Here is a 25,709-nt window from a genome sequence, read left to right as displayed (position 1 = left end):
GGGATACACATTAATTATGCAATCAGGAATAATATGCAAATAAGTATGATCACAGCAAATGCTCACAGGGACACTGAGTTTTAATGGGAAGGGGAGATAGAAACCAGGGCTTTTTCCAAGAATGCAGGGCTTTGCACTGTCTCCTTTACTTATGTACCTGCATAGTATTTACTCCTTGGTAACAGGCAAATAACATTGCTGATGAAAAGGCTATGCATGGTGAAGAGATTACTGCCTACTGAGGGAGGACAGAAAGGATGGGAGCAGGGCGGGTGGGGAAGGTCAAGGCAGGCACGCCAAAGTGAAGTTCGGCAGGTTCAGGAAAGAAACCAAGAGCCAGATGAGGAGCAGTGAGTAGAGAGAGCACCACAGGGCAGAGGCAAGCAAGCCCAACACGAGCAAGCAGAACAATTCACTCAGATTTCTACTTTTTCCTTTTCTTTTTTTCCTTGCCTGTTCTCTCTCAGCCTGTTAGTTAATTTAGATGCGGGTGTGTCAATCTTTCTGATTGTCTCAAAGAACCAGTTCTTTGCCTCATTGAGTCTTTATTTTTTTGTTTTGTTTTCTTTTTTATTGTTTATATTGAGCTATATATTTTTCTCCACCCCCTCCCTTCTTCCCCACTCCTCTACCACCCTCTCCCATGATCCCCACGCTCTCAGTTTACTCAGGAGAGCTTGTCTTTTTCTACTTCCCATGTAGATTAGATCCATGTATGTCTCTCTTAGGGTCCTCTTTGTTGTCTAAGTTCCCTGGGATTGTGAATTGTAGGCTGGTTTTGCTTTGCTTTATGTCTAAAATCTACTTATGAGTGAGTACACAGTATATTTGTCTTTTTGGGTCTGGGTTACCTCACCAATATGTTTTCTAGATTCATCCATTTGCCCGCAAATTTCAAGATGTCATTAATTTTTTTTCTGTTGTATGGTACTTCATTGTGTAAATGTACCACATTTTCTTTATCCATTCTTTGGTCGAGGGGCATTTAGGTTGTTTTCAGGTTCTGGCTATGACAAACAATACTGCTATGAACATAGTTGAGCACATGTTCTTATGGTACGACTGAGCATCTTTTGGCTTATATACCCAAAAGTGGTATTGCTGGGTCTTTAAGCAGGTTGTTTCTTAATTTTCTGAGAAATCGCCATACTGATATCCAAAGTGGCTGTACCAGTTTGCAGTCCCACCCACCAGCAATGAAGGAGTGCTCCCTTTAGCCCACATCTTCACTTTCTTAATCGTGTCTCTGGAGGCTAGGCGGAGAAGGAGTAGGAGAACAAGAGTGAAAGTTGAAAGGCTGGATATTGAATGGGATGCTAGCAGCAGCTACATCTCTCAAAAGTGAGGGAAGCCCATGGGTTGATAGCCAAATGGACAGACAATGATGTCAGGATCTGTGAGCATATCAAATCACTATCATGGCGATGATTATGAATAGCGAGGACACCCAGAAGAATGAGATCTGACTACATCAGAGGTGTCTGGTCACCATCAGATACCAAGTTCATAGATTTGTTTAAGTTCCTCAAACCATGATTTAGTTTCTCATCACACATTCTTATTCACGGAATGGGGGTGGGTAGAATTCCCAACAAGCCTTTTATTTAAATAACCAGTATTGGTGGAACTGTGTCTTTCCTCAGCTATCTCCGTACCCAAGGTAAGATGACTGTCTACAACACAGAAACAATTTAACTAACATATCTAGAGCATTGGAAGGCAAACCCAAGTGGGGGAGTTTACAGAAAAATAGGCTCAGATTCTTCCGCAGCTTGTATCATAATATTAAAAAATAAATGCTCTGATACCTACGAGTTGAAATGACTTTGGTGGGACTGGAGAGAAGTTTCAGCAGTTAAGAGCATTGCTATCCATCAAGAGGGCTGTATTTAATTCCTAGCACCACAATGCAGCTCACAGCTATGCATAACTGCAGTTCTAGGGCTCCAACACCCTCTTCTGGCCTCTGTCACCACCTAGCATGAATGTGATGCACAGGCATACACACAGGCAAAATATCACCACAAAATAATAAAGTAATTTAGGAAAAAAGTGACTTTAGGTAGGATGTATTGTAGGAAAATAAACCATAAAAGATGGTTTGAGAAGTCAGACAAATTCATGGACTTGGTACCTGATGGTACTGAAAATTCTCTATTCATTCTGTGGGTGAGATGGTGTCAGGGGGTTCTGTAGAGAAGTGGGTTTAGAGATGTACTGACATATTTAGTATGCTCTCGACTGACCTTTTCTTTAAAACAGTTCACTATCATAGGAAGCACAGTGGAATGATATCTTGGCAAGGCTTCTAAATCTGGATGAAAATTACAGTGAAGGCGAAAGTGCTTTTCTCCCGGGACTATCTTGGAAGCAAGGCAAGCCATATATTTAAAAAAAAAAAATACTGTCTGGACAGCCTTACGAGCCATGTAGGATTAAGGAGACGCACCTGAGGTGATAAAATGTCCTAGAACCATTTTAAATTCTTGAGGTGAGAAAACAAAATGTTAGTTCATCAGAAGCCGTGCCAGAAAACTTTGAGTGAGAAAATTCCTAAAGACCTCGGTATTGGTAAGTAGAGGTGACTGTGGGGAGTTCTTGGAGAGTAGGGAATACATGATCTCTACCAGTTGGGTAAACAGAGTTCATGCTAGGTTTAAGAGTATCCTCCACTCTCTGGGAAGACTGCAAGAAACAGACCAGAGAATTTCTCTGCTCTGCTGGTACGTACATCCTATAGACAGAAAAAGACTAAGGAACCAAAGAAAAGATGGCATACTGTCTCATTACAAGACGCTGAGTGTAGAGGAAAAACAGAATCAGGAAAGCTATCTGGAACACACTGGGGTGGGCACTGGGGTGAACGTCTGGACTTTTCAAAGTGGTGCTACGGTCTGAGTGTGAAGGGTCCCCCATAAACACATGCATTTGAATGCTTGGTTCCCAGAAGGTGGTAGAGCTGTTTTAGGAAGCTGTGAAGCCTTCAGGAAGAGCACCCCTTTTTACAGTAAAGTGTAAACACCTGCAGTATCTGTCACACCTATGCTCTCCGGCCAGCCTCTCAGGGAGGAACAGATGTGTCTGCTTGGTTCATCCTCAGAAAAGTAAGGGGAAATGATAGAATGTTTCGGCTCCGAGGGCTGTGGAGAGTGAAGGAGTATTTCAAATTGTATATATACTAAAGATAAAATGAATTAGTCCATTACTACTGTAACATGAAAGCCTTGGGTAGACAGAATACTGAGGAAAGCATGTTCTAGAAATGAAAATTGCTTTTCTATTGCAATTGTTTTTCCTTTGCCAACAAACCCAGTTTCTTGCGTTGACAAGCATCTTCCCAAGAAGTGTCTGAAAAACTGAGTCAGAACACTGGACACCAGTATTCCTTAATCCAGCAAATGTAGAGGGCCCAGGGCGACGTGTTCAGTGTGGCCACGTATTGAGGTTTAGGCTAAATCTCTGACAACAGCTGCTTTCATGAATGCTTTGTTCTTTCACAAAGGAATATGACACTAATTACTCAGAAGCCCCCGATTAGGCATGGCTTCAGTTACTCTTGGTGAGCCACGGCCTTAAAATATTTAATGAAAAGTTCCTGAGAGAAGTAATTTATATATTTTGAATAGCTTTTATTGTTGCAACTTGATATAATGGTTCTATTTTATTATCAGTTATTGTTCACCCTTACTGTGTAATGCATAAATCAAACGTTGTTAATCTACGTGCACAGACTTACAAAATTAGAGATCTGGGCATACCTATTGGTTCTCAGTCTGTGCATCTTTGCAATTAAATGATAATACTAATGTCTTTCAGGGATGCACTAAACAGAAACTGAGCAGGAAGAGCTAAGCACTCTACCTTTTACTATTGAGGCTATAGCTTAAGTTTATTGAGGACACAATTACTTTTACTTTTAATGCTATTAGATCTTGAAAACAGTACAAATAAAGGTATCATTTGTGTCTCACATATGTAATGTTTGCCTTGAGGTTTATCGATACAGAAAGAAAATCTAATACAGTATGAGGAGGGTACTATATTTAGCAGGTTTGCAACTGCTGACCACAGGGTCAGAGTCCTACAGAGATGGGCAAGTAAGCATGCATAAAACAATGTCGTAAGTGTTGTATTAATAGTGTGTGTGTGCGTGTGTGTGTGTGTGTGTGTGCGCGCGCGCGCGCGCGCACATGAGACAGACAAGGTCTGGGCAAGGAAGACGGAAGCAGTCTCATAATATAATAAACTGGGAAGCAGTGAATGAGTGGGAGGCTACAGGGAAGAACACATGGCAAAGGGCACAGCAGACAAAGGTTAACAGATGCAGGGACTGCACAAACTGCCAACAGCTCCGTATGATGGAGATCAGGAACGAGCATTAACACAGAACAGAAGGCAGGCGGCGGCTGTCCTAGGGAAAACTGTTTTAAAGGCTGAAGACTCTGGAGGTAAATCCACAAGGATGCAGCTCCCAACAAACAAGCTCTAAGTAAAAGTGTGGAAGGCTGGTCATACAACAACACACATGAGCAGGCAGCAAGCGTGGAGGCCAGACAGGTGACTGAGTGTCACGTGCCATGTCGAGAAAGCTCCGGGAAAGCACAGCCAAGGAGGCTGAGAGGTTCCAGAAAATAACAGAACTGGTGGCCATCTGGATGGAGGGAGCTAGTGGGAAGACGAATCTGATGCTTCAAGATGGAGACATGGGGTAGAGATGGTTACTAATGGCAACAGGATGTAGCAGGAAGAACGGGTGGTAAGAAGCAGACGTTAATGGGTTCAGCTTTGATCATGATGGATTTGAGAGGCTGAGAGTTACTGTTGGAAGAAATCCAACAGACAGCTAGGAATGAAGGGCCAAAAATTTGGACCATCGTCTATGAGAAATCACCTTCTTATGACCCTTAAATAAACAGCACTGGACCAAAAATAATAAAAATAAAAATTAAAAAAAAAAGCCAAAGTGTTACAATTCCTGAAAGACCACCGATAAAGGACGAGATGACCATTCACTTTGTGCGCTGTTAACAGGGCCCACTTACACTATCACCTAGAGCAGAAACTCAAACTAGCTTTCCTTACACCAATCCTACAGCTCTTGCTTCCTTCCCTGATCACCCCACAAGTGTACTTCAAGACTGGCGCCAATGAGAGACCTAGGAGAGAAAGTCCGAGATGTTGTTATCTAGATTTTATTCAAGAGTTTAATTAGGAACACTATTTTAAACAGTACCGTGTGTGAGATGTCTCGAGGCCTCCAGAGAGTACCTGGGACTGTAGACAACGCTGAACTCTATACGGGTTGTAAGATGTTAACCCCTCTACATTCGTGCCTATCGTAAAGTTTACTTCTATAAATCAGACATAGCAAAAAATTAACAGTAACTACAATAAAGCAATTAGAAGAGTGCCTTATAATAAAGTGACTGAATCTGGTCCCTTTCTCTCAGCATGCTATTCTATAGTATTTTTTGTGATGATGTAAGCTGATGTTCTATGACTTCTCTTGACCCAAACAAAACAAAATAAAGCTGTCAGCACCAGGTCTATCCTTTACAACCATTATTAAGCAAAATACTTTTTTAAAAAAAGTCACTCTAATATCAGAGCTTTTTCAATGCGCTAGCTGAGACGGCTACTATCAGGCAGGTAACATACACAGTGTGGACTGTGTCCTGAGCAGAAAGGAGCAGATGGCACAAAATGTCACCATGCTACTCAAAACAGCATGCAGCTGAAGAGTCTATGAAGCTTATTTTTAGAAATTTCTAGCTAATGTTTTTAGCTCATGGAAGCCAACACCATTGGTAATGGAGAAAATAAGAATATGGGCGGATACTATTTTTTAGAACTTCAGCCAGATATGAGGTCCCCAAAGGGACAAGGAGAACAAGCTCCCCCTCCTCACAGTGCACATTCTATTGGAGGAGAAAGACACAAGGAGCAAATCAAACGCTAAAACATGAGGTCAGTGTCAGGACAGAAGACTGGATGCCAAGGCTGAAATAGTCAAAGTGGCTTCTTCTAAAGGGGTTGATTGGTTTCATTTCTGTAGGGAAAGAAAAGCTGATATCCAAGACAGAAATAAACTGTCCATGCTCATGGGTTAGGGGAAGGATATTATAGGCAGGGAGATGTGTCTGTTCCAGGCTGCAAGAGCTTTCTAAAATGGTTCCCATGACACTGAGTCAGTAGGGTGTGGAGAAGCCTGGGGTGATAACTGGGTGAAGGGGCTGGTCAATGCGAAAACATGGAAAGAACACAGACCAATGTGCTGGAGAATAGCAGTCAGTAAAGGGGCTGCCCTACAAACACAAGAACCTGAGTTTCATCCCCAGAAACCCCCTTCTCTACCCCCCTACTCTCTCTCTCATAATATACATACACGTGTAGCATGAATAATAAAACCCAGAGTCAGATATTGGGGTTGAAGATGAAGATCAGAAAAGCAAAGCAGCCAAACCACTAGAGAACTCTTTTTTATGTATGTATGTATGTATGGATGGATGGATGCATGCATGCATGCATGCATGCATGCACTCACTCATGTATGCTGAGAATGGTGATCCAGACTTGTAATCCCAGAGTGGGAAGGCTCGGATAAGAGGATCTCTGGGAACTTAGACAATAAAGAGGACCCTAAGAGAGACATACATGGGTTGAATTTACATGGCAAGTAGGAAAAAACCAAGATCTCCTGAGTAAATTGAGAGCATGAGGATCATGGGAGAGGGCACAAGGGGAGTGGGGAGGAAAGGAAGGGAGCAGAGAAAAATACACAGCTCAATAAAAACAAAAAAGAAGAAAAGAGGATCTCTGGGGTTCACTGACTGTACAGCCTAGCTTATTGGAGAGCTCTAAGCCAGTGGAAGATAAAAACAAGGTAGAGAGCACTTGAGCAACGGCAGCAGAGATTGTTCTCCAGCTTCCACATGCATATGCATGCACATGCATGCACACAACAGGCATACACACACACAAAATCATAGCTTCTATGAAGCTCTGTTACTGGTATCCCTCACTGTCACCTTCGTCACTCCAAGCAAGGCTTCAATGTATTCTCCCTGCATGTCAGTTTCTTAGGATGTTGGAAAGCTACCAGTGCACCTTGGAGAGTTCTACGTCAGGCTTACGTACATGTATGCTCCACACTGCTGCTGTTCCGTAAGGAATATAAGCTTCACGTTTGTGTGGTGGATGTATAGGATGAATGTGTAGGAGAAAGCTAATGGCAGAGGACATTATAGAAGGGTACTACAGTTTTATTTATTTTTAAGTTACTTTATTTTTTAGGTACTCAGATTGTATTGGAAAGGATAGACAGAGTAGGTGAAGGTAAACGTGGCAGAATTTGCAGAAGGAACATTGCAGAGACCCCAAAATGTAACTTCAAGAAGTTACCTCAGTGGGAAGTAGGGCTGCCAAGAGCACACATTAGAGTTCCTTGATGTATAAAATAATCAGGTAGCCTGGGCTGGAGAGGTCAGTATTGAACGATTGGACTTAACTGATATTCAAAGTTAAGACAAGAAAGAAAGAGACAGAAAAGAAAGGAAAATTTACAATAATCTAAAAAAGGTGACCAGAGAACAGAAACTCAATGGACAATTTAAAACAAACAGTGGTGGTCATAGTTATAAACCAATAAACAGAAAGACCCCAAAGTCTTGAGTAAAGAGAAAAGCAGGCTGGAAATGATAAGGATAGGCAAGTCACACATGGAAAGGGATTTCTAAGAAATAGAGGATTTCAACTGTCTTTTAAGCTTCAGGTATTCTGTGATGAAAAGCTGCTAGGAATGTTTGCGTTCCTGAGCCCACACATGTCCGGGCCTGTCTGTGCAGGTACTGGTTCTTAATAGAAAAATAAAGAGAGTCTGAGGAAAAACTTGTCACTCATGCTCATGACAGAGCAAAAATATTCAATTTAGGGGTCAAATCGAAGCCCACAGATGTCATGAATGTGTATTTGAGATGCTCATAGAGTCAATTTCCCATGTGCATGTGTAGAAAAGATACTGTCAAGAAGGAAGTCAGAAGGCTACCCTGTTACACATGCTCTAAGTTCCGTGTTGCTAAGGGAGTTCCAGCACCTGCATGGGCTTTGCATGAGGCTGAAGTCTCGGGGCCTATGTGCCTAGAAATGCCATGTCAGTGAGATGCCGCTGTCCTAGAGTACCTTGTAGACACATTTTTATAAAGCCAAAGCACTTCATTACCACTTCTTCTATTTGTACAACTCCTTGACTCCAGTTTTTCTAATAACAGTAGCTTATAAAATTCTTCTGGAGGCTGCTTAGCATATCAAAAGTTATACAATGGGTAGCAAACGAACAGCATATTCCAAGGGGCAAAAGATTAAAAGCTTAATCTTAGCTTACTTATAATTCTTCTGTATTTTTGAAATGCATAACTGAGATCTAAAACGAAAGGTTTTGAAATGTGGCAATTGAAAGTTTCAACAGCCATTAAGTCTCTATTTAAAATATCCAAGAGAATCAATGTCAACTACACACTAATAGATTAATTTCCAGTCATCAGGAATCATATATTCTACTAGTTTTGCATATTTAAAATAATTCTCACATATTTAAAACATAAAATAGGCATATAACCAAGGATCCCATTACTTGCTTACTCCCAACAGCTACTTTAAGATGTTCTCAACCTCATCTAGGCCTAAGGTGTCCTTGTTGATCACTATCAGTTATAATAGCTATATAAGATTCAACTGAAAAGAGAGCATGCTATAATAACTATGGTTATCTAGCAAAGGTGGAACACTGGCACCGAGTCCTAAGGGTGCTTCTGTATGTGACTGCGTGAGGTGGGGTTGGTTGAGAGATCTGAACAGGACATTCCTAGCCCCACAGTGCTTTGCTGCTCTTCTAAATCCAGCATGCACATTATATATGAATTCCTTCATTAGTCAGTAGAGCAAAAAGCAAACACCGTGATGCATATTTTCTAACATTTCCTGTGTCAGAGGAAATAGGCTCAACTGGACAAACCAGGGTTCAAGTGTGGTTTTCGAAGTGTATTTTTTAATTTAACCTTTGAGAATTTCATCCATGTTTACAACACTGTTTGATGACATTCATCCCATCTCACCCTTCACCTCCTCTCATGTCTCCCCAGCTCCACGGCTACCTCCCAATTTCATATTCTCATTATTTATAGATTAACCAGGCAGTCTATTAATGTGGTGCTGCTGGTATGTGCCTAGGCACAGAACCAACCACTGGTTCATGGGCAACCTACCCTAGACAACACCCCTGAAGAGATCTGACACATCCTCCCCAGGGAGCCATCAACTGCCAATAACTCCTCAACCAGGGGTGAGGTTTCCTGAGCCCCTTCACCAGCCACATTAGAGTTCTGACTGGCTTGGTCTTATGCAGGTCTTGTGCTTGTCATCATAGCTGCTATGGGCTCACGGGTGCAGCTTTCATATCAAACAAAACAAAATTAAATCCCTTTTAAATATTTTTGGTAACAGCCATTTGCAACCTTGAGCTCTTACACTTTCTGTGATGATCCCTGAGCCTGTGACACAGATGCCATTTAGGGCTGCACACTCTGGTCTCCTATTCTCTACAACTGGACTGCTTGTGGGTCCCTGTCTAAGAGTCTTCTACTGTGAGAAGAAGACCATTTTGCTTGCTAACTGAAGTTCTCTGTCCTCAGCTACTTGAACTCACACAAGTCCTGGCTTCAGCTAACAAGGTAAATTCATCGTCTTTAATTTCACATTTAAATTCTGGTTCACAGGAAATGTTACCTCATAAACGTGGTGAGAGATAGGATATGGTTTCAAACCTGCCTAAGCTTTTTTTCTTAATGACTGACTTCCTTCTACAGAAAAACACGGGTTTACACTTTGCTGAGTTTCTTATGGAAGGTTATTGGCACCAGCTCATGCCACATAGTTCTATGATAAGAAACATCTTTGGGCATGACAGTTTAATATGTAAATCAAATTTGAAAAATGATTTTTTATATGATACAGTGATAAATTCCATATGAACAAGGGGTTTTAGACTAAAGAGGACATTATTGAAACTTGATGCCAATTTCAACAAGAAATTAGAAGTTGGGCGGTAGAGAGGAGCACCTTTAGTGCCCGCACTCAGGAAGCAGAGGCAGGAGTATTTGTGAGTTTGAGGAACATGATCTACAAACAGTCAAGTCTACAGAAAGAAACGTTGTCTTTCAAGACAGAGAGAGAGAGAGAGAGAGAGAGAGAGAGAGAGAGAGAGAGAGAGAGAGAGAGAACCAGTACTTACAGGTACTAGTACCTGAATCCAGTCAAAATAGTAAAGATCTTTATATTCTTACTCATGCCTGACTATCTGAGCATGGCTCACTGTCTTAAAAATCTCCATCAGTGAATAACCCAGTCCTTCAAATAACACTTACAGCTGTGTGGTGGGTGTCATTTGATGATTTCCTATTACTGGGCAGTGAGTGCCAGGGCTCAGTAAGCCCCGTCCCCTGCCAGAGGCACCTCAGACAGCACCAGCCAAGTCATGCCCAGCAAAGGCACTCTTTTCTGCCATCACCTGCTCAGAAACCAAAACAAACCCCACTGGCTTGGCTTCACGGCTGTAATCTGCTTAGGGCTATTAAAGCAATTTGTTTTTCTTCTTGATGTCTATGCGGTCCAAGTCTATTAAATGCAGAAACTCAGCATTTCTAATAAGACCTTGGTAGTGGCAGCCAGTGTCCTCAAGGGAGAAGCACAAGTCTCGGCTATTCTCCTATTCATCATTTTCAAATTAGTTTCTTTATTCAACAAGAGCCAGACAGCCCAGCAGCGCTCGAAGCTGCCAAGCCAGCCCTGTGACAGTTGCTTCTCAAAGCCACGTGCTGTTTCATCAATTTCATTTTTTCTTGACTCATCCACTGACAGAGATTTAAGGCTTTAATTTATCTTTTGTGTGATTTACTTGGTGTCCATCTAACATCGCTAGTGTTTTCTTCTCCCTTGAGCGTTAAGTAGCATTTTCTTAAAAGGCCAGGCAGAAATCGAGCAAGATTATTTTAAGAATTTTAACTCCACTGATACGAGGGAGAAGATGTATGGCCAAATAAAACTTACCCATCTCTCTTTCTCTCTCATCTAATAATAAAGACAGAAAGTGGTGACCTGAAGAATGGTGTGAGACAATGGTCTATATTCTGTCAAGAATATTTTAAATAAACGCTGATTGGCCAGTAGCCAGGCAGGAAGTATAGGCAGGACAACCAGACAGGAAGTAGAGGCGGGTCAATGAGAACAGGAGAATTCTGGGAAGAAGGAAGTCCTAGTCTGCAGTTCTGACCCAACCACAGAAGAAGCAAGATTTGACTGCCTCGTTGAATAAGGTAACGAGCCACGTGCCTAGCATAGACAAGAATAATGGGCTACTATATGTTATAAGAGTTAATAAGAAGCTTGAGCTAATGGGCCAATCAGTTTATAACTAATGTAGACCTTTGTGTGATTTCTTTGGAACTTAATGCCTGTGGGAACCAGGTAGGACAGAAAACTCAGACAAGAGAAGAAGACATAAATTCTTAGGATAGCTGGGTGTCAGATAAGACTGGGAATATTTCAGTATCCTTACTGAAGACAGAAGTGATGACATTTCCTGATTGATTGGATAGAAATTTTTCAAAAACTCCAAACCATATATTTGTGAACTATACTGTCTATAAAACTATGTGGTTGTTAATCCTCTGAGAAGTCCTTGGTGTACAGGGGCCATAATGAAACTGATTCTATCTTTGCCTCCCAAGTGCTGGCACTATAGGCATGAACCATGACACTTGGCAAAAGTGCTTCCTTAAAATTTAGAGCTATATATCTTTACTTTATGTGTACGGGTGTTTTGCTTGCATGTATGTCTGTGTAGCAGGTGCATGCAGTGCTCATGGAGGCTCGAAGAGGGTGGCAGATCCCCTGAAACTGGAGTGGTAGATGGTTGTTTGCCGGCATGTGGGTGCTGGGAACTAAACCTAGGTCCTCTGCAAGAGCAACCAGTTCCCTTAGCCTCTGAGCATCTCTCCAGCCCCCCAACTGGAATTTTGTAATACCAGCACAGTTCACGTTATCATAGGGCTGTCCTATAGACCACGGGATGTTTGGCAGTATCCTCATCTCTAGCTCACCCTGATGAAAGTGACATTCCTAACTCATTCTCATCACCTGTGACAACGAAAAATGACTGTCAGTATTTCCAAAGGCCCATTGAGTGGAAATCATTTCCTGTTGGGAGTTACTGCTCTTAACTGCTTATTCATTTCTTAAATCGGGTAGAATGCTTGCTAAGACCTGGTAGTCTCATGAATATGAGATATTTGACTCAGATTTCTTTTCTCTCTCTCTCTCTCTCTCTCTCTCTCTCTCTCTTTCTTCTGTCTGCCTGTCTTCCTTCCTTTCTTTCTTTCTTCTCCTCTTCCTTCTCTTCCTTCTTTTTTTAAGGAGCTTCAACTTGGCAATTAGAGGCAAAAAGGACTGACTGATTCAAACAAAAAAGTCTGAGAACAGACATTAGGGGCCAGTGTGGTGGCACATCCCTATAACCCTAGGTGACCCAGAAGCTGATGCAAGAGGACAGAAAGCTGAAGGCTAACCCAAACTACAAAGGGAGACTCTGTCTCAAAAGGAAATTAGAAACACGTAACAGCAAAAAGGGCAAACGCTGTATTTCAGTGGTAAAGTGCTCTTTGCCAAGTATAAGGCCTTAGGTACAATGGTTGGTACTGCCAAAAACATAAAACAAAACAAGCACAGATTGACTTTTATCCCAGGGTCTAGAAGAGTAGTTTTTTCTTCATTTGTAACTACAATTTTATCTCACTTTCTGAAGGAATAAGATATTTGTGTAGGCACCACATTAAAGGTCACTGAGAAACCATTTAGTTGTCTTTGGTCTCAGAATTCTTCCAATAGCATTTCTAGCTTTAGAGATTTCTGATGCAATTTCTTGTAATTATTGCCTATCTAAAATGATGCTCCTCCGTTTGGTTTTTTAACCAATTAGCTTGAGCATATAGGCTGACCTTTGACTATGATGACTGCAACCGTGTATGTATTTGATGCCAAGGCCACTCCACTTCTACTCAAATATTTGCTGAGTATCTAATGTGTACAAAATTATGCCAGGTGTTTCCACATGCCAAGTCACATAAATACAGACTCCCAGGAAGTAGGGCGGGTCGTTAACACTTGGAGTCCCATCACTGGGGACATTTTAGCTTTTGAGTTTCTTTCTGGGCAGTTCTAACTAACTGTAAGAAGAAATAGCACCTCAGACTTTTACTCTTTCTTGGAGAAAAGTAAAATTGAGAAAAACTAGTTTTATTTTGTAGCTATCAGACAAGCCCACTGCAACATTTCAGACATCCACAACACATGATGGATCTTAATCTTATATTTGTATGTGTTAAACATTTTCTTATTTGGGCATCGAAAGAATTATCTCATCATCATTCATGAACTCTTTCTGATTATGATAACAAAGATCCGAAAACACAAAATGGCAAAACAACTGGCCAGTTCAGAAGGATGGTACAGCACCAAATTGCTAGTTATTGCTGTGTTACCAGTATACTAGGGCTGAAAGGAGGAACTGAACTCAAGAATTATGGTTCAAAAAATAGCAGGTCTACCACATTGGAGCACCGGACTGAGCCCCCCAAGGTCCAAAGGAGGAACAGAAGGAGGAAGAACATGAAAAAGCAAATCAGAACGGCAAGGGGAGCGATCACCCACTGATACAAGGCGACTGATCTAATGAGAGTTCACCAAGGCCAGTTGACTGGGACTGAAGGAGCGCTTGATCCAACCAGATTCTCTGGAGGAGGCTGGATTCTCTGAATGTGGCTGGCCCGAAGTCTTTCTAAAAAGCCATTGACAATGACTCTGGGACTTATTTCCTCAGAATATTCTGGATTTTTGGGGATCCAGTCTGATTAGATACTCACCGTCCTGGTCCTGGAGGGAGCGGGGAGGAACTTGAACTACACACAGGGCAGGAAACCCTGACTGCTCTTAGGGATGGAGAGGGAAGAGGAGAGGGAGTGGGGGGAGTGGGAGGGTGTTGGGAGGAGGGGCGAAAATGGAAACTTTTATATTTTAATAAACTTTGAGAAAAAAAATAGCAGGTCTGTCGGTAAAGGAAGCAGAGCCACCGAGACTAAAAGGTCAAGAGAAGGAAGGAGGCTGGGATCAGGAATCCAGGCAGAACACGATATAAAAGGGCAAAGACAGGGACAAGGGGCTAGGAGAAGGTACAGGAGATATTTAGGCAGCAGCAGAGTCCTACTTATCTGCTTAATTAACATAAACTGAGTGTCAACCAAAAGCAGGTACCTTGTTGTAGGAATCTGCAGCAGTTCGCTATGAAAGCGTCATCGGTACCGCAAGGAAGAAAGGTGATGTTAGGGACCAAGGTGGGTGGGGTTGGCTTGGATGAACTGTCATGTGGAAGATGATCTGGTCCCAAATTGGGGGAATTAGGTACATCTGCTAGAAACATGAGGGTCTCAGCTGATGTTACAGCATGAATAAGAAATGGGAATGACTACAGTTACACAACTTGATAGCTTGGGAAACTGAGAAGCAATTACAAGAAAAAATTAAAGTCTTCCCTGGTCTTGAGGATTGACCAAAGTATGTTTAGAAAATGCGAAGGTTATCAGTAAGACTAGGATGTATTGGGTATATATAAATGGTTATCTGCTCAATCTGTTCTGATTAGGAAGAACAGATTCCTGTGGGGAAGGAAGGAAGGGAGGGAGGGAGCGAGAAAAGGAAGGAGGGAGGAAGAGTAGGAGGGAGGAAGGTCGATGAATTGCAACTTGCTGCTGGTGAGTATTTCAGATGTAAGATCACAGTAATAGTTGGAACTAAGGATGTCTCTGAGGGATGGGGGAGGTGGGGGCCTGAACGAGAACACAAATGATGATGATGAGGGAGGAGACAGCTAGCATTTCAAGGGGATGGTGATGACAGGGTGACCATGTGACCCCGTGTGCCTGTCCCCGTCATGTGATGACTGAGGTCTGAGTGCTCTCTCTCTCTCTCTGGTCTGGATAAAACACTGAATGACTTTTCCAGGAGTCTGGCATAGGATTCAAATGGTATATTCGAAGGAGAAAAACAAACATCTCATAGCTTGGTGTCTGCTGTGAGAACAGAAAGAGTCATAGAACCAGAGATGGATATCAAGTAGGTACAGTTACTCAGTGACCGTAACGAATAAACAAGAGACTTGGGTCAGAACGCAAACCATCTGTCTGGATCAATTTCCAGCAGCAAGATTCAGCGGCCTCCTACAGTATCGGCAGGGATGGCTGCAACGGTGTCAGAAAAGGTGTAGGATAAAAAGATCAAGGCTCGTGGAAAACCAGATCCAATAAAAATGAGGATTTACAAGATACATAAAAATGCCTTACATGGGAAAGAAGCTTGGCAAAGGCTGGTAGCTCTCAAGAAAATAAAAATAATCTTTTTAAAATTTAAAAGTATTCCATGGGGCTGGGGCATAGGGCCTTGGTGAAGCACTTGCCACACACTCATGAGAGCCCAAGTTTGGTTCCCCATTATCCAAGCCTAAAAAAAGGGTGGAGGGTATTTGAGGAATACACCCAATATTGACCTCTAGTCTGTACTTACACACACACACACACACACACACACACACACACACACACAGAAAGAAAGAGAGAGAGAGAGAGAGAGAGAGAGAGAGAGAGAGACAGAGAGCCCGGTGACAGCAATACCAGATCACCAACATTTTTACAAACACATATCTAGTGTCTTAGACTTTTAACACCACTGATGGAAGTTTCCAGGTTTCAATGCCATGCTGCATATTTTCTCAGTCGGCAGTCAGTTTCCTTTCTGAATGTTGACTGTATTGGTGCTCTGTGGCCAGAGACCTAGGGACAGGATTTGTTCCAAAAGCCTCTGAAACTTTCAGATCTGGTTGTGGCTGGCAAAGGACGGGAATGGGTTCACGAGTGAGAACTAGGCCACCTCATTTCTAGAAAAAGAGATAATTAAGTTGAACCCATGCCCATTCCACATGTGACACATGGAACAGAGGTACATGGAGAACCCCTAATTCTCAATGGCAAAATATCTTAGAATCAAATTCTGCTTCCCTTTTACTTCTTGCCTAGGAAACAGAAAGCTTTATATATATATATATATATATATATATATATATATATATATATATATATATATATTATGTTTTAACAAATAAAGCTTGCCTGAAGATCAGAGTGCAGAGTTAAGCCACTACAAGCTGGGGAGTGGTGGCACACACCTTTAATCCCAGGATTAGGGAGACAGAAGCAGATGGGTCTCTATTAGTTCAAGGCTGCCCTGGGCTATACAAGATGGAATCTGTCTAAAAGAGAAACAGAGCTCCCACAAAGGTGATCCTAGCACTTGGGATCACATGCCTTTAATCCTGGCACTAGGGAGGTAGAGACAGAGTGATATGGCTGGGCAGAGAGAGGAAAATAAAGCAGAAGGAGATGGGAGCTCAGTGTAGTCTGAGGTTTGGTGGTGACAGATGCAGTCTGAGGTTTGGTGGAGACAGATGCAGTCAGGAGATGCAGTCTGAGGACAGGATCTCCCCTTCGGTCTGAGCATTAGTACAGTATAAGAACTCTCTAGTGGCTGGCCACTCTGCTTCTCTGATCTTCAGCATTAATCTCTATATCTGACTCTGGGTTTTTATTAGCAATACCAATTAGAATTCATTCAACACTTATACGTAGACTTCAAACTCTTATCACTAAGAAGTATCTTAAAAGTTTCCTTGGCTTTATGTCAATATAAATCAAATGCATTTTTTTTCTGTGCTAGGTGTACTAGTGAAAGTCTTTAATGTCAACTCTCAGGAGGCAGATCTCTGTGAGTTCTAGGCCAACTGATTCTACACAGCAAGTCTAGGCCAGCCCGGGCTACACAGCTCTCAATGTAGTCTCCACCCCGTCTCAAACGTAAGTAGATGGATGGAGGTAGGTGAAAAGAGGGAACACAAGGGACTGTAACAGAGACACACAAGTCCTGCCAAATGTGGGCAACCGGCACTAAAATGAGTCTCGTCTTACTGACAGAAAAGACAGGATTCTTGGTGTATGTGAGTTCTTTCATATTAGTAAAATGGTTAGAAACATTACATACACATGTAGAAAAAGCCATGGCTGAAGCGAGGCAGCTTTACACTGTAACCACTTGTTTTGTGATTCGTGTTTGATGTTATGTTTGAGCTGGCTAACACTGGGGAACAGCGGAGAGGACCTTGGATAGAAAGCAAGAGTCCCCCATTTTGGGAATGGTATAGCCTGAATCGACCAATGAACTGGGTCATATTTCTAACTCAGAGAACCTGGTTCACAGCCTTGGCTTTGAATATGGAGGCTCGTCTCCAAATGAACTGGAAGTAGGAGAGTGAATTAAGGGATCAAGATTCCAAGGAAGAGGAGGTAAAATTATGTCTACAAGCAATTGTGAAACAGTTAAAGACAGTTAAAGAACTTTAGCAAGCATTTATGAAAGTTGCTAACTATAGTCAAAGGAAAAGGATGATGGAGGGGCCCCACTTGAAACAAAGACAAAAAGGAAATCCCCCAACTCACACAAATACAGAACAAATCTTTAAGAAAAATTTGTACTGAGTTTATGACTGACAAAAGCCCTGGAGGAGTGTTTAAAAGTATTTCCAAATGAGAGCCCAAAATGAGAGCTTTGATGTCCCACCAACAAACTTCCTGGTAGAACTACCAACGAGTAGCTGTTAGTGGGGTTTGATCAGTACTCTCGACAGTAAAATATAGCAGTTAAATTACTTCATGATGGTCCATCAATAACACTAACATCAAATATGGCACAATAATCACAGCATCACTTCAGAGTTATATTTTCCTGCTAGTAGCAAATACAACAGGCGTGAGAAAAGGATCTTTTCAGCATGAAACAGAAAGATGCCTTCACAGCATCCAAAGACTGTAAAAGGAGATGGTTCAGCTGATCTCTGACAGCCAGACAAAAGCCACCTTACCCGCCATCAGTGTAGTCTGTGTCTGCTCCACCCCACCAGACGTCAGAGTCGTCTTCCTCTGCGTCAGCGGAGTCGACGTTGTCACTTTCCTCAGCCATCGGGCAGCATACAAACTCCACGCCTCGGAACTTGTCGATGCCGCAGGGCAGCAGCATGCCATAGTCATGCAAGTTGGTGCTCTTCTCGCTGCACGTCTATCATAGAGGAGGAGGAGACAGTGAGGGTCCAGAGATGCGCACACCGCAGCCCCAGCCGGGACAAACAGCAGGTCCAGACATATTCGGAACCGGTTTCACAAGGCAAGGGCGACCTGCTGTCTGGATTCATTTCCAACCCGGTCTTTAGCATGTGCTGCTTGGTACTCTATCTTATTGTCATCTTGATATTTGGGCTGAAGAGACGGCTCCATGGTTAGGCTTGTTGCTCTTGCAGTGGAGCCCTGTTCGATCCCCAGAACTCACACGATGGTTCACAACCATCCTTACCTCCAGGTATAAGGGATCTAATGCCCTCTACTGACTCTGTGCCCTCTGGGCACCAGGCACACACCTGATGCATATAAAACACTCATATACATAAAATAAATATATCTAGGAATCGTTTAAAATGATTTTGATGTTTACAGAATAAAGGTTAAAGAGAACTGATCCAGAAGGCTGACACAGGAACAGGGCAGGGCCCTTGGGCTAGGAGGACTTCTCTGGAGCTAGAGGTGTCTTCTCCCTCTCCTACCTATCCATTCCCACCTCCACCCCAGATGCAGATCTCTTCCACTCAGCTCCACCTTAGTCTGAATATTCGGTTTCTTGGCTCATTTCCCAGAGTCCCACAGGGGAAGGAAGTGTCCTCCACAGCCACAAAGACTTCAAAACTTACAACACTGAGGAATTTCCTCCTCAGTATCTTTTTGATTCTCTGGGATCTGTTAATTTTGCACAAATCTAAGCTAAGAGAAAACCGAGAAACTATCTCCCAGTGACAGAGAAAATAATTCAACATGCTTAGGGAAAGAGTAAATTATTACAATGTATTTTAACCTCACAGGAGTCAACAGTCTGTTGCTTCTTAGTAACAAAGCATTTTTTCCTTTAAAAACTCAGAAAAAAATGCAAAAGGGGGTTATCATTTGGGAAGCTGGATTTCAAATTAAGTGGTCTGCTTTAAGTTCAGCTGGCTCTTCAACTTTCAGAATCATTTTTATGCAACGAAAGTTTGTTTTATGGTGAGTCAGAACACACTATTTTATGAAAGGCAAAATTAATATTAAATCTTTTTATTGTTTCATTCTTGAGGTTCAACAGATTTGACATTTTGGACCAAATACTTTTCTGGGGAGCCAGACCTGGTGGTATGATATACATAAGCTTATGTATATCGTACATTAAATTATATTCCCCAAGCATATAAGCATGTATTAACTATTAATTATATAGGACATTACATTCTTTATCAACATACAATTTACTACACCATGACTATTATAGCCAATTAATATATTAACGTTCTACAGACATATCTGCGTTATCTTACATACACCATTAAGTCATAAACCTTTCTCGTCCACACGACTATGCCTGCCCCCATTTGGTTTATTAATCTACCATCCTCCGTGAAACCAACAACCCGCCCACCTATGCCCCTCTTCTCACTTCGGGCCCATTTTAACTTGGGGGTGACTAATGTGAAACTTTACCAGGCATCTGGTTCTTACTTCAGGGCCATATTAATGTTTTATTGTCCATACGTTCCCCTTAATAAGACATCTCGATGGTACGGGTCTAATCAGCCCATGCCCAACATAACTGTGGTCTCAGGCAGTTGGTATTTTTTAATTTTTGGGATGCTGTGACTCAGCATAGCCGTCAAGGCATGAAGGTCAACTTACCATGTAGCTGGACTTCCTATTCGAGTATCATTTATCCTCATCATTACCCCCACAACATATTAATTAATGGCTGTAATTCTGTAATTCTGGCTACTTGGAAGGCTGTGGCAAGTTCAAAGCTTTGCTGAACTATAGTGTGAGTTTGAGGCCAAACTGAGCCACTTAGCAAGACTCTACTTTGAACGACAAAATAGAGCTGTCTTTAGGAGACAGCTGAAAGAGGGATTATAGCTCAGCATGCACAAGACACTGGATTCAATCCCTGGTAGAGAAAAAGAAAAGAAGGGTTGTGGGGTGGAGCCGGCCCTGTTCACTGTAGGGTAGCTAGCACACTGCCGTCTCTGACTCTTCTGGAGGCGCCCCTGCAGCCAGGGCATGATAAACTGTCCAGCCTTCCTAGGGATGCAAAACTGACCCTAGTGGTGAACTCCTGAGACCCCGGCTCTAGAACACTCACACCACCATCCTGACACAACCACTGAGGAGAAAAACATTGTCTTCAATCTTTCATCGATTTAGCCAAAAGCAGGGGTTAGCAGTGGGCTGAGCATGTTGCCACAGAGTCATCCACTGTAGAGAGGAAGATGGCAAGGTAGCTTGGTGGAGACAAATCTGGAGGGTATAACTTTAAAATGTGAACTTTGGGATGGTGTTTGACATGCGGCTTCTTTGTTCTACCACGGAAGTCACCAATGGCTAGCTAAACTATGGAAACCACATGGAAAAACAACAAAACAACAGAAAGTAAATGGAAAACGATGTCCATCTTAAAGTTACACCTATGGAAGATGACAGTTTTATGTTCATCTTGAGATGTGGCCCAAACATAACTAACTGGCACTGGTTTTGATCACTAGAACTGTTTGGGGATAGAGGGGCCAACTATGTGCAGGGACAAGGGACACAGCAGCATGGCCTTACAAACAAAACTACTCTAGAGAGTAAACTCGATTTTTAGGACACTTTAGTTACTTGAATGTAGTTGCTATAGAGAACTTGCTGCCTTGAACAACTCCTGACAGGTGTTGGCATGCCCCCAAGATCTCTCTGTAGGAAGGCAATCAGGGGCGAGTACCTCTTTGGCGACAGTGTGCCAGTGTAGATGGGTCTCACAAACGTCCATCCGCTCCTGGTGTAGGAACTTGCACTTGTCGGGAACCAGAAGAGCGTCGCTCACAAACTCACCAACTGAAAGAGAGAAGAGCCAGTCCATGTCACTCTGTGTGCACCTACTGACCTCACCACGGAGCCACAAAGGCCAGACAGAGGTCAGAGACTTACCCAGCATTCAGTGTCTAAAATGCCCCCACCAAGAACTCAAGACATTTAGAATGGCGAGCCAGTTTCTTTAAACAACCAACTTTCTTACCACCAGGACCTTGCTGTCCATAAGCTCCCTACACATATGAGTTTGATGGCTACAAATCCCCTACTTATTCCCAGTGCCATCTCCTTTAATTAATCTCAGCCTCTTCCTTCATATAAAAGGTGCATAACTAATCGCGGACATTCACTGTCAGCAAGGAGTAAAATACAACAACAGAAAGTTTCAATTTCAACAGTCTTCCTGTATTATGAAAACTCTCAGCTGCTTTCCAACCATTAGAGACCATAGTACTTTTAAATGTTAAGCCCCAAACAATATTACACACACAGGTATGATACATGTGTTTATATAAAACACATGGGACAGATCAATCCACTTGAATTCTGGAACCTGCTTTCATTGAACTCTCCATTTCAGGTGAACCGTCCCTGGGCCTGACCGGCACTGCAGATCTAGAAGTGTTACACAATGTCCCTCATACACTCCCGTACTCGTGAGCGTGATGGATGGACAGTGGGAAAGAACACAAAAGCTGCGAAGCTAATTTCCCTTGATTGTATTCACTGTGGTATCTCCACACATGAAGAACAAAATTGGCACACAATCGATAACGAATGCCTGTTGAAGAATGAAGAAGTTAAATTCTGTACTACAATGAAGCAAGCACTGGGCCATCATAGCGAAAGAACCAAACTGGGTGCCCTAGAAAAGGTGTTCAGGTAGAAATAACTTTAAAGATGAATCTTTAAAGATGAATGGGCGGGCAAAGGATGCCATTCCGGAATGAAGGGAAGTTTCTCAAAGTATGGACAGTATCTACTATTATCTGAGATCTTCTGCTGTAATAAAATACTCTGACAAACAACCTAAAGGAGAAAGGGCTTATTCCGGCTCATGGTTCAAAGGTGCAGTCCATCATGGTGGGGAAATAAAGGCAGTGGGAGCCTGAGACTTCTGTTCCTTTACATTCATAATCAGGAAGTAAAGATGATGAACGCAACCTGCTTCTCAGCTCCCATTTCCACTTAGGCAGTCCCAGAATCCTGGCCAGGGAATGGTGCCTCCCACAGTGGATGAGTTATTCCACCCCAGTTACCACAGTCAAGATAATCAACCACAGGCACAGTCAGAGAACATTCTCCCAGGTGATTCTAGATTCCGTCAAGTTGATGAGTAACATTGAGCATCACACTATTATTACATTCCTATCCCTGATGCAGTTCTGGCAAATATGCTCATACTGGATGGATGGACAGATGCATGCATCAATGGATGGGTGGGTAGGTGGGTGGGTGAGTGGATGGATGGGTGGGTAGGTGGGTGGGTAGGTGGGTGGATGGGTGGGTGGGTTGATGGAAGGATGTGTGGATGGGCAGATGGGTGGATGGATGGGCAGATGGATGGATGGGGGAAGATTGGATGGATGGATGGGTGGGTGCATGGGAGGATGGAAGATGGGTGAATGGGTAGGTGGGTTGGAGGGTGGATGGATGGATGGATGGGTGGATGGATGGATGGTAAAGGGGACTTCAAAACTTCCTGCCAGGACAAAAGAAAAAAGAAAAAAGGCAACTGCATTAATCATGCATCTCACGCCACAGAGCTATGACGTCATCATCTATAAACCAACTTTCTACATGAGAAACCTCTGCCTAGTAACCTGCCCAAGGCAATGTGTACCTCAGGAGGTTGCCACCTAGTTCCAGAGTTAAACAGATATGAACTATAAGGAAAGAGACAGCGATGCAAAAGATGTTACGACTTTCATTTATGTAGAGTGATAGAAAAATAAAGCCAAACAAACAACGATAGTAATAAACAAATCAACTCAGAAGAGTAAGAGAATTCAAGTAAAGACCGTCTTTTCTTAAATGAGCACATCTTCCCTGGGTGAACTACGCAGGGTGTCTAAGGTCAAGTAATGAATCCTGGCTGCGAGGAAGAACCCCTAATGATTGAGGTACAAGGCTACAGGAGGCCAGAAGTGACTACGGGCCCATCCTCCTTAGTTAGCATGGGTCAGTCATATTCACAGCTGTTCACAATACAAGTCACGTTTTTCTGTTTCGTAGGTAATTATTGGAAATATTAAAGGGTCAGCGTAAGATTATTAATATTGAATCCATTTGTGAGAAGACAAAAAACAAATACAGGATGCTCTAGATCATGGTCTAAATGAGTTCTTGGGGCACAAAACGAAACATTAATGCCAAGCAACCAAGTCAAATTAATCTGTTTGCACCTGTCCAGGGCTAGATCACAATGCTGAACTCGTCACGGAAGGATCCTTACTTCAGTAACATGCAGTGCCTGTCCACAGGGCAGTCGCTGTATTAATTATATTCTAACAACTGTTCATTCTATTTTTAAAGGATACTGGAATCTTTAATTTGCAAATATTTTACTGCATATTGCAAAGATGACTATAAGCTGCAGATATTGCCTCTAGCTAAAGGAAATTGCCTTAGCAAAGGAATAATAGTTACTTAAGAAGCCCTCATCAGGACAGAGGGCAAAAGGGAAAGCTCATTTTGCCCGATCATTAAAATGCAATTTAGCCATGGGCAGCACTATCTTCCTCTGAGGGTTGGAAAAGCATATTAGAATGCTACTCATCAGAAAGGTGAAAAGGTTAAATTATAAAAATCTCTCCCAAAGTTTGAGGGAGACTGGAGAGATGGCTGGGCAGCTGAGAGGACATACTGCTGTTGAGTTCAGATCCTAGGGCCCATGCTGCACTTCCAGCCCCAGGACGATCTAACATCTCTATCTCTGTGGTTATCTGCATTCATGTGCAGGTATCCACACTGGGACATACATATACACACATAATTAAAAACGAAAATAAATCATAAAAAACTTAAAAGTTTAAGAAAGAATTGAGAAGATTGAAGTCTTTACGCAACCTTATTAGGAATTAAAAAGAAATCTATGCTAGGACAGAATTTAGTTTCATGGGAAATCTGTTTTGATGTAAACTTAGAGCTATATGAAAATTAAAGCTTATTGATTTGTAATCTATAAATATAACCTGGGTCTTCCATATATGTGGATTAATCCTTAAACAGCAAATATTTCTTAATGGGAAGGAGGCCAATGCTCAAAAGAAATGAAGAATCGTGAGAGGTTGTGCGCATGTCTACATATTTCTAGGAAATTACACACCATTTACTCTAAATGGAAAATTCTTCAGTATGCATTGGGCATGTTTATCGGTAGCCACACAAACTTTTTATGTGGGAAAAAATTAAAATTTCATATTTTAAGCACACACGGAAATTTCAGTGGAGAGAGGCTTTTTGTTTTTGTTTTTTTTTTTTAAAGTAAATAAAATGTGAACTTGGCTGCTTGGCCGAAGTCTTGGCAAGTCAGCAAAGATGCCGAATTCAATAGGGACCCTGCAGCTTCTGCCGGCTGGCTCTTTGGTGGTCTGTGAGAACAAATGTCTAGCCTAAATTACCTCATTTTGCAGATTGGTGGGAAGAAGTCCAGTCAAGTGGCTCACTCACAGAGCCAACAGGCCGTAAAACTGAGCTGAAAATTCAGGTGTCCCTGTTCTCCATCCTCCGAGAAACATTTTGATCATTTAAACTCTGGTCACAGTGGTTTATCTGGCCAATTTCCCTTGGCTTTTATTTTTTTTTAAAAAAAAGATTTATTCTATGTCTGTGAAATTCTTAAATATTATGATTTGCACTGCGGTTAATCTGGCAATAAAAACAAAAACGAGGCTAAAATTATCTAGGAGGCCAAATAAACTGGCTTTCCGCTTTGTCGATTGGAACATGTTGGGCAGTGGCTTGGACAGAGAGGGATTGGATGACACCATGAAGTTCAGACCTTTCACGAGACAGATGATGCATGGAATTATGACCTCATGCCCATGCTCCTGAATGGACCAAGGAGCGGGGGTTTCCTGTCATGAAGCTTCCCGACGTTACTAGGGAGAAAGACCCTTCTTCCAGACAGACCCCACCAACAGAGAGCATGTTTGTTTGTTTTCTTCACTATTAGCTGCCTAAATTGAGCAGCAAGGGAACCTGAAAGTATTTCAAGTAAGCACACAGGTATCCTGACACAGAAGAATGTAGAATTCTTTGAGGAAGGAAAAGGTGGGACGGGATGTTAAATGGGTGAGAAGCAGATTCTCCAGTCCTGTGAGGTTCAAAAGCTGGAATGCATGTCCAGCTATGACGACGTGCCTTTACAAAAACACATGATTCCAGGAATGAGACAGCACTACGAATACAAACAGCCACTACCCGAAACCTGGGAGACCCCACCAGCTCACTCCACAGGGAAAAACAAGAGGGGAAACCGTGTGAGACGACGGAGTAAAAAGTTCTTAAAACTGAGGCCATTTTTGAGGGTCAGAATGGTTTTTGAAGAAACTGATTTCAGAGGGAAAGCTGTCATAAATCGATTCTCTG

General features: G+C 42.3%; 1 protein-coding gene across 6 annotated transcripts in view; it reads right to left on the bottom strand.

The window, feature by feature from the left end:
• App (amyloid beta precursor protein) overlaps positions 1 to 25,709 on the bottom strand; it is a 228,801-nt gene that overhangs the window by 112,960 nt on the left and 90,132 nt on the right. For all 6 annotated transcript variants that reach the window (XM_048422327.3, XM_048422326.3, XM_048422328.3 and 3 more), the window contains exons 4-5: positions 21,028 to 21,140; positions 18,068 to 18,261 (exon numbers count right to left, since the gene is read on the bottom strand). In XM_048422327.3, the coding sequence (XP_048278284.2) occupies positions 18,068 to 18,261; positions 21,028 to 21,140 (307 nt within the window). The remainder of the gene's footprint in view (positions 1 to 18,067; positions 18,262 to 21,027; positions 21,141 to 25,709) is intronic.

Source organism: Myodes glareolus, chromosome 2, assembly GCF_982192425.1.
Source record: "Myodes glareolus chromosome 2, mMyoGla1.1, whole genome shotgun sequence".
NCBI lineage: Eukaryota > Metazoa > Chordata > Mammalia > Rodentia > Cricetidae > Myodes > Myodes glareolus.
Note: the sequence above shows the minus strand (reverse complement) of the source record. Positions and strands in the feature narration are given on the sequence as shown.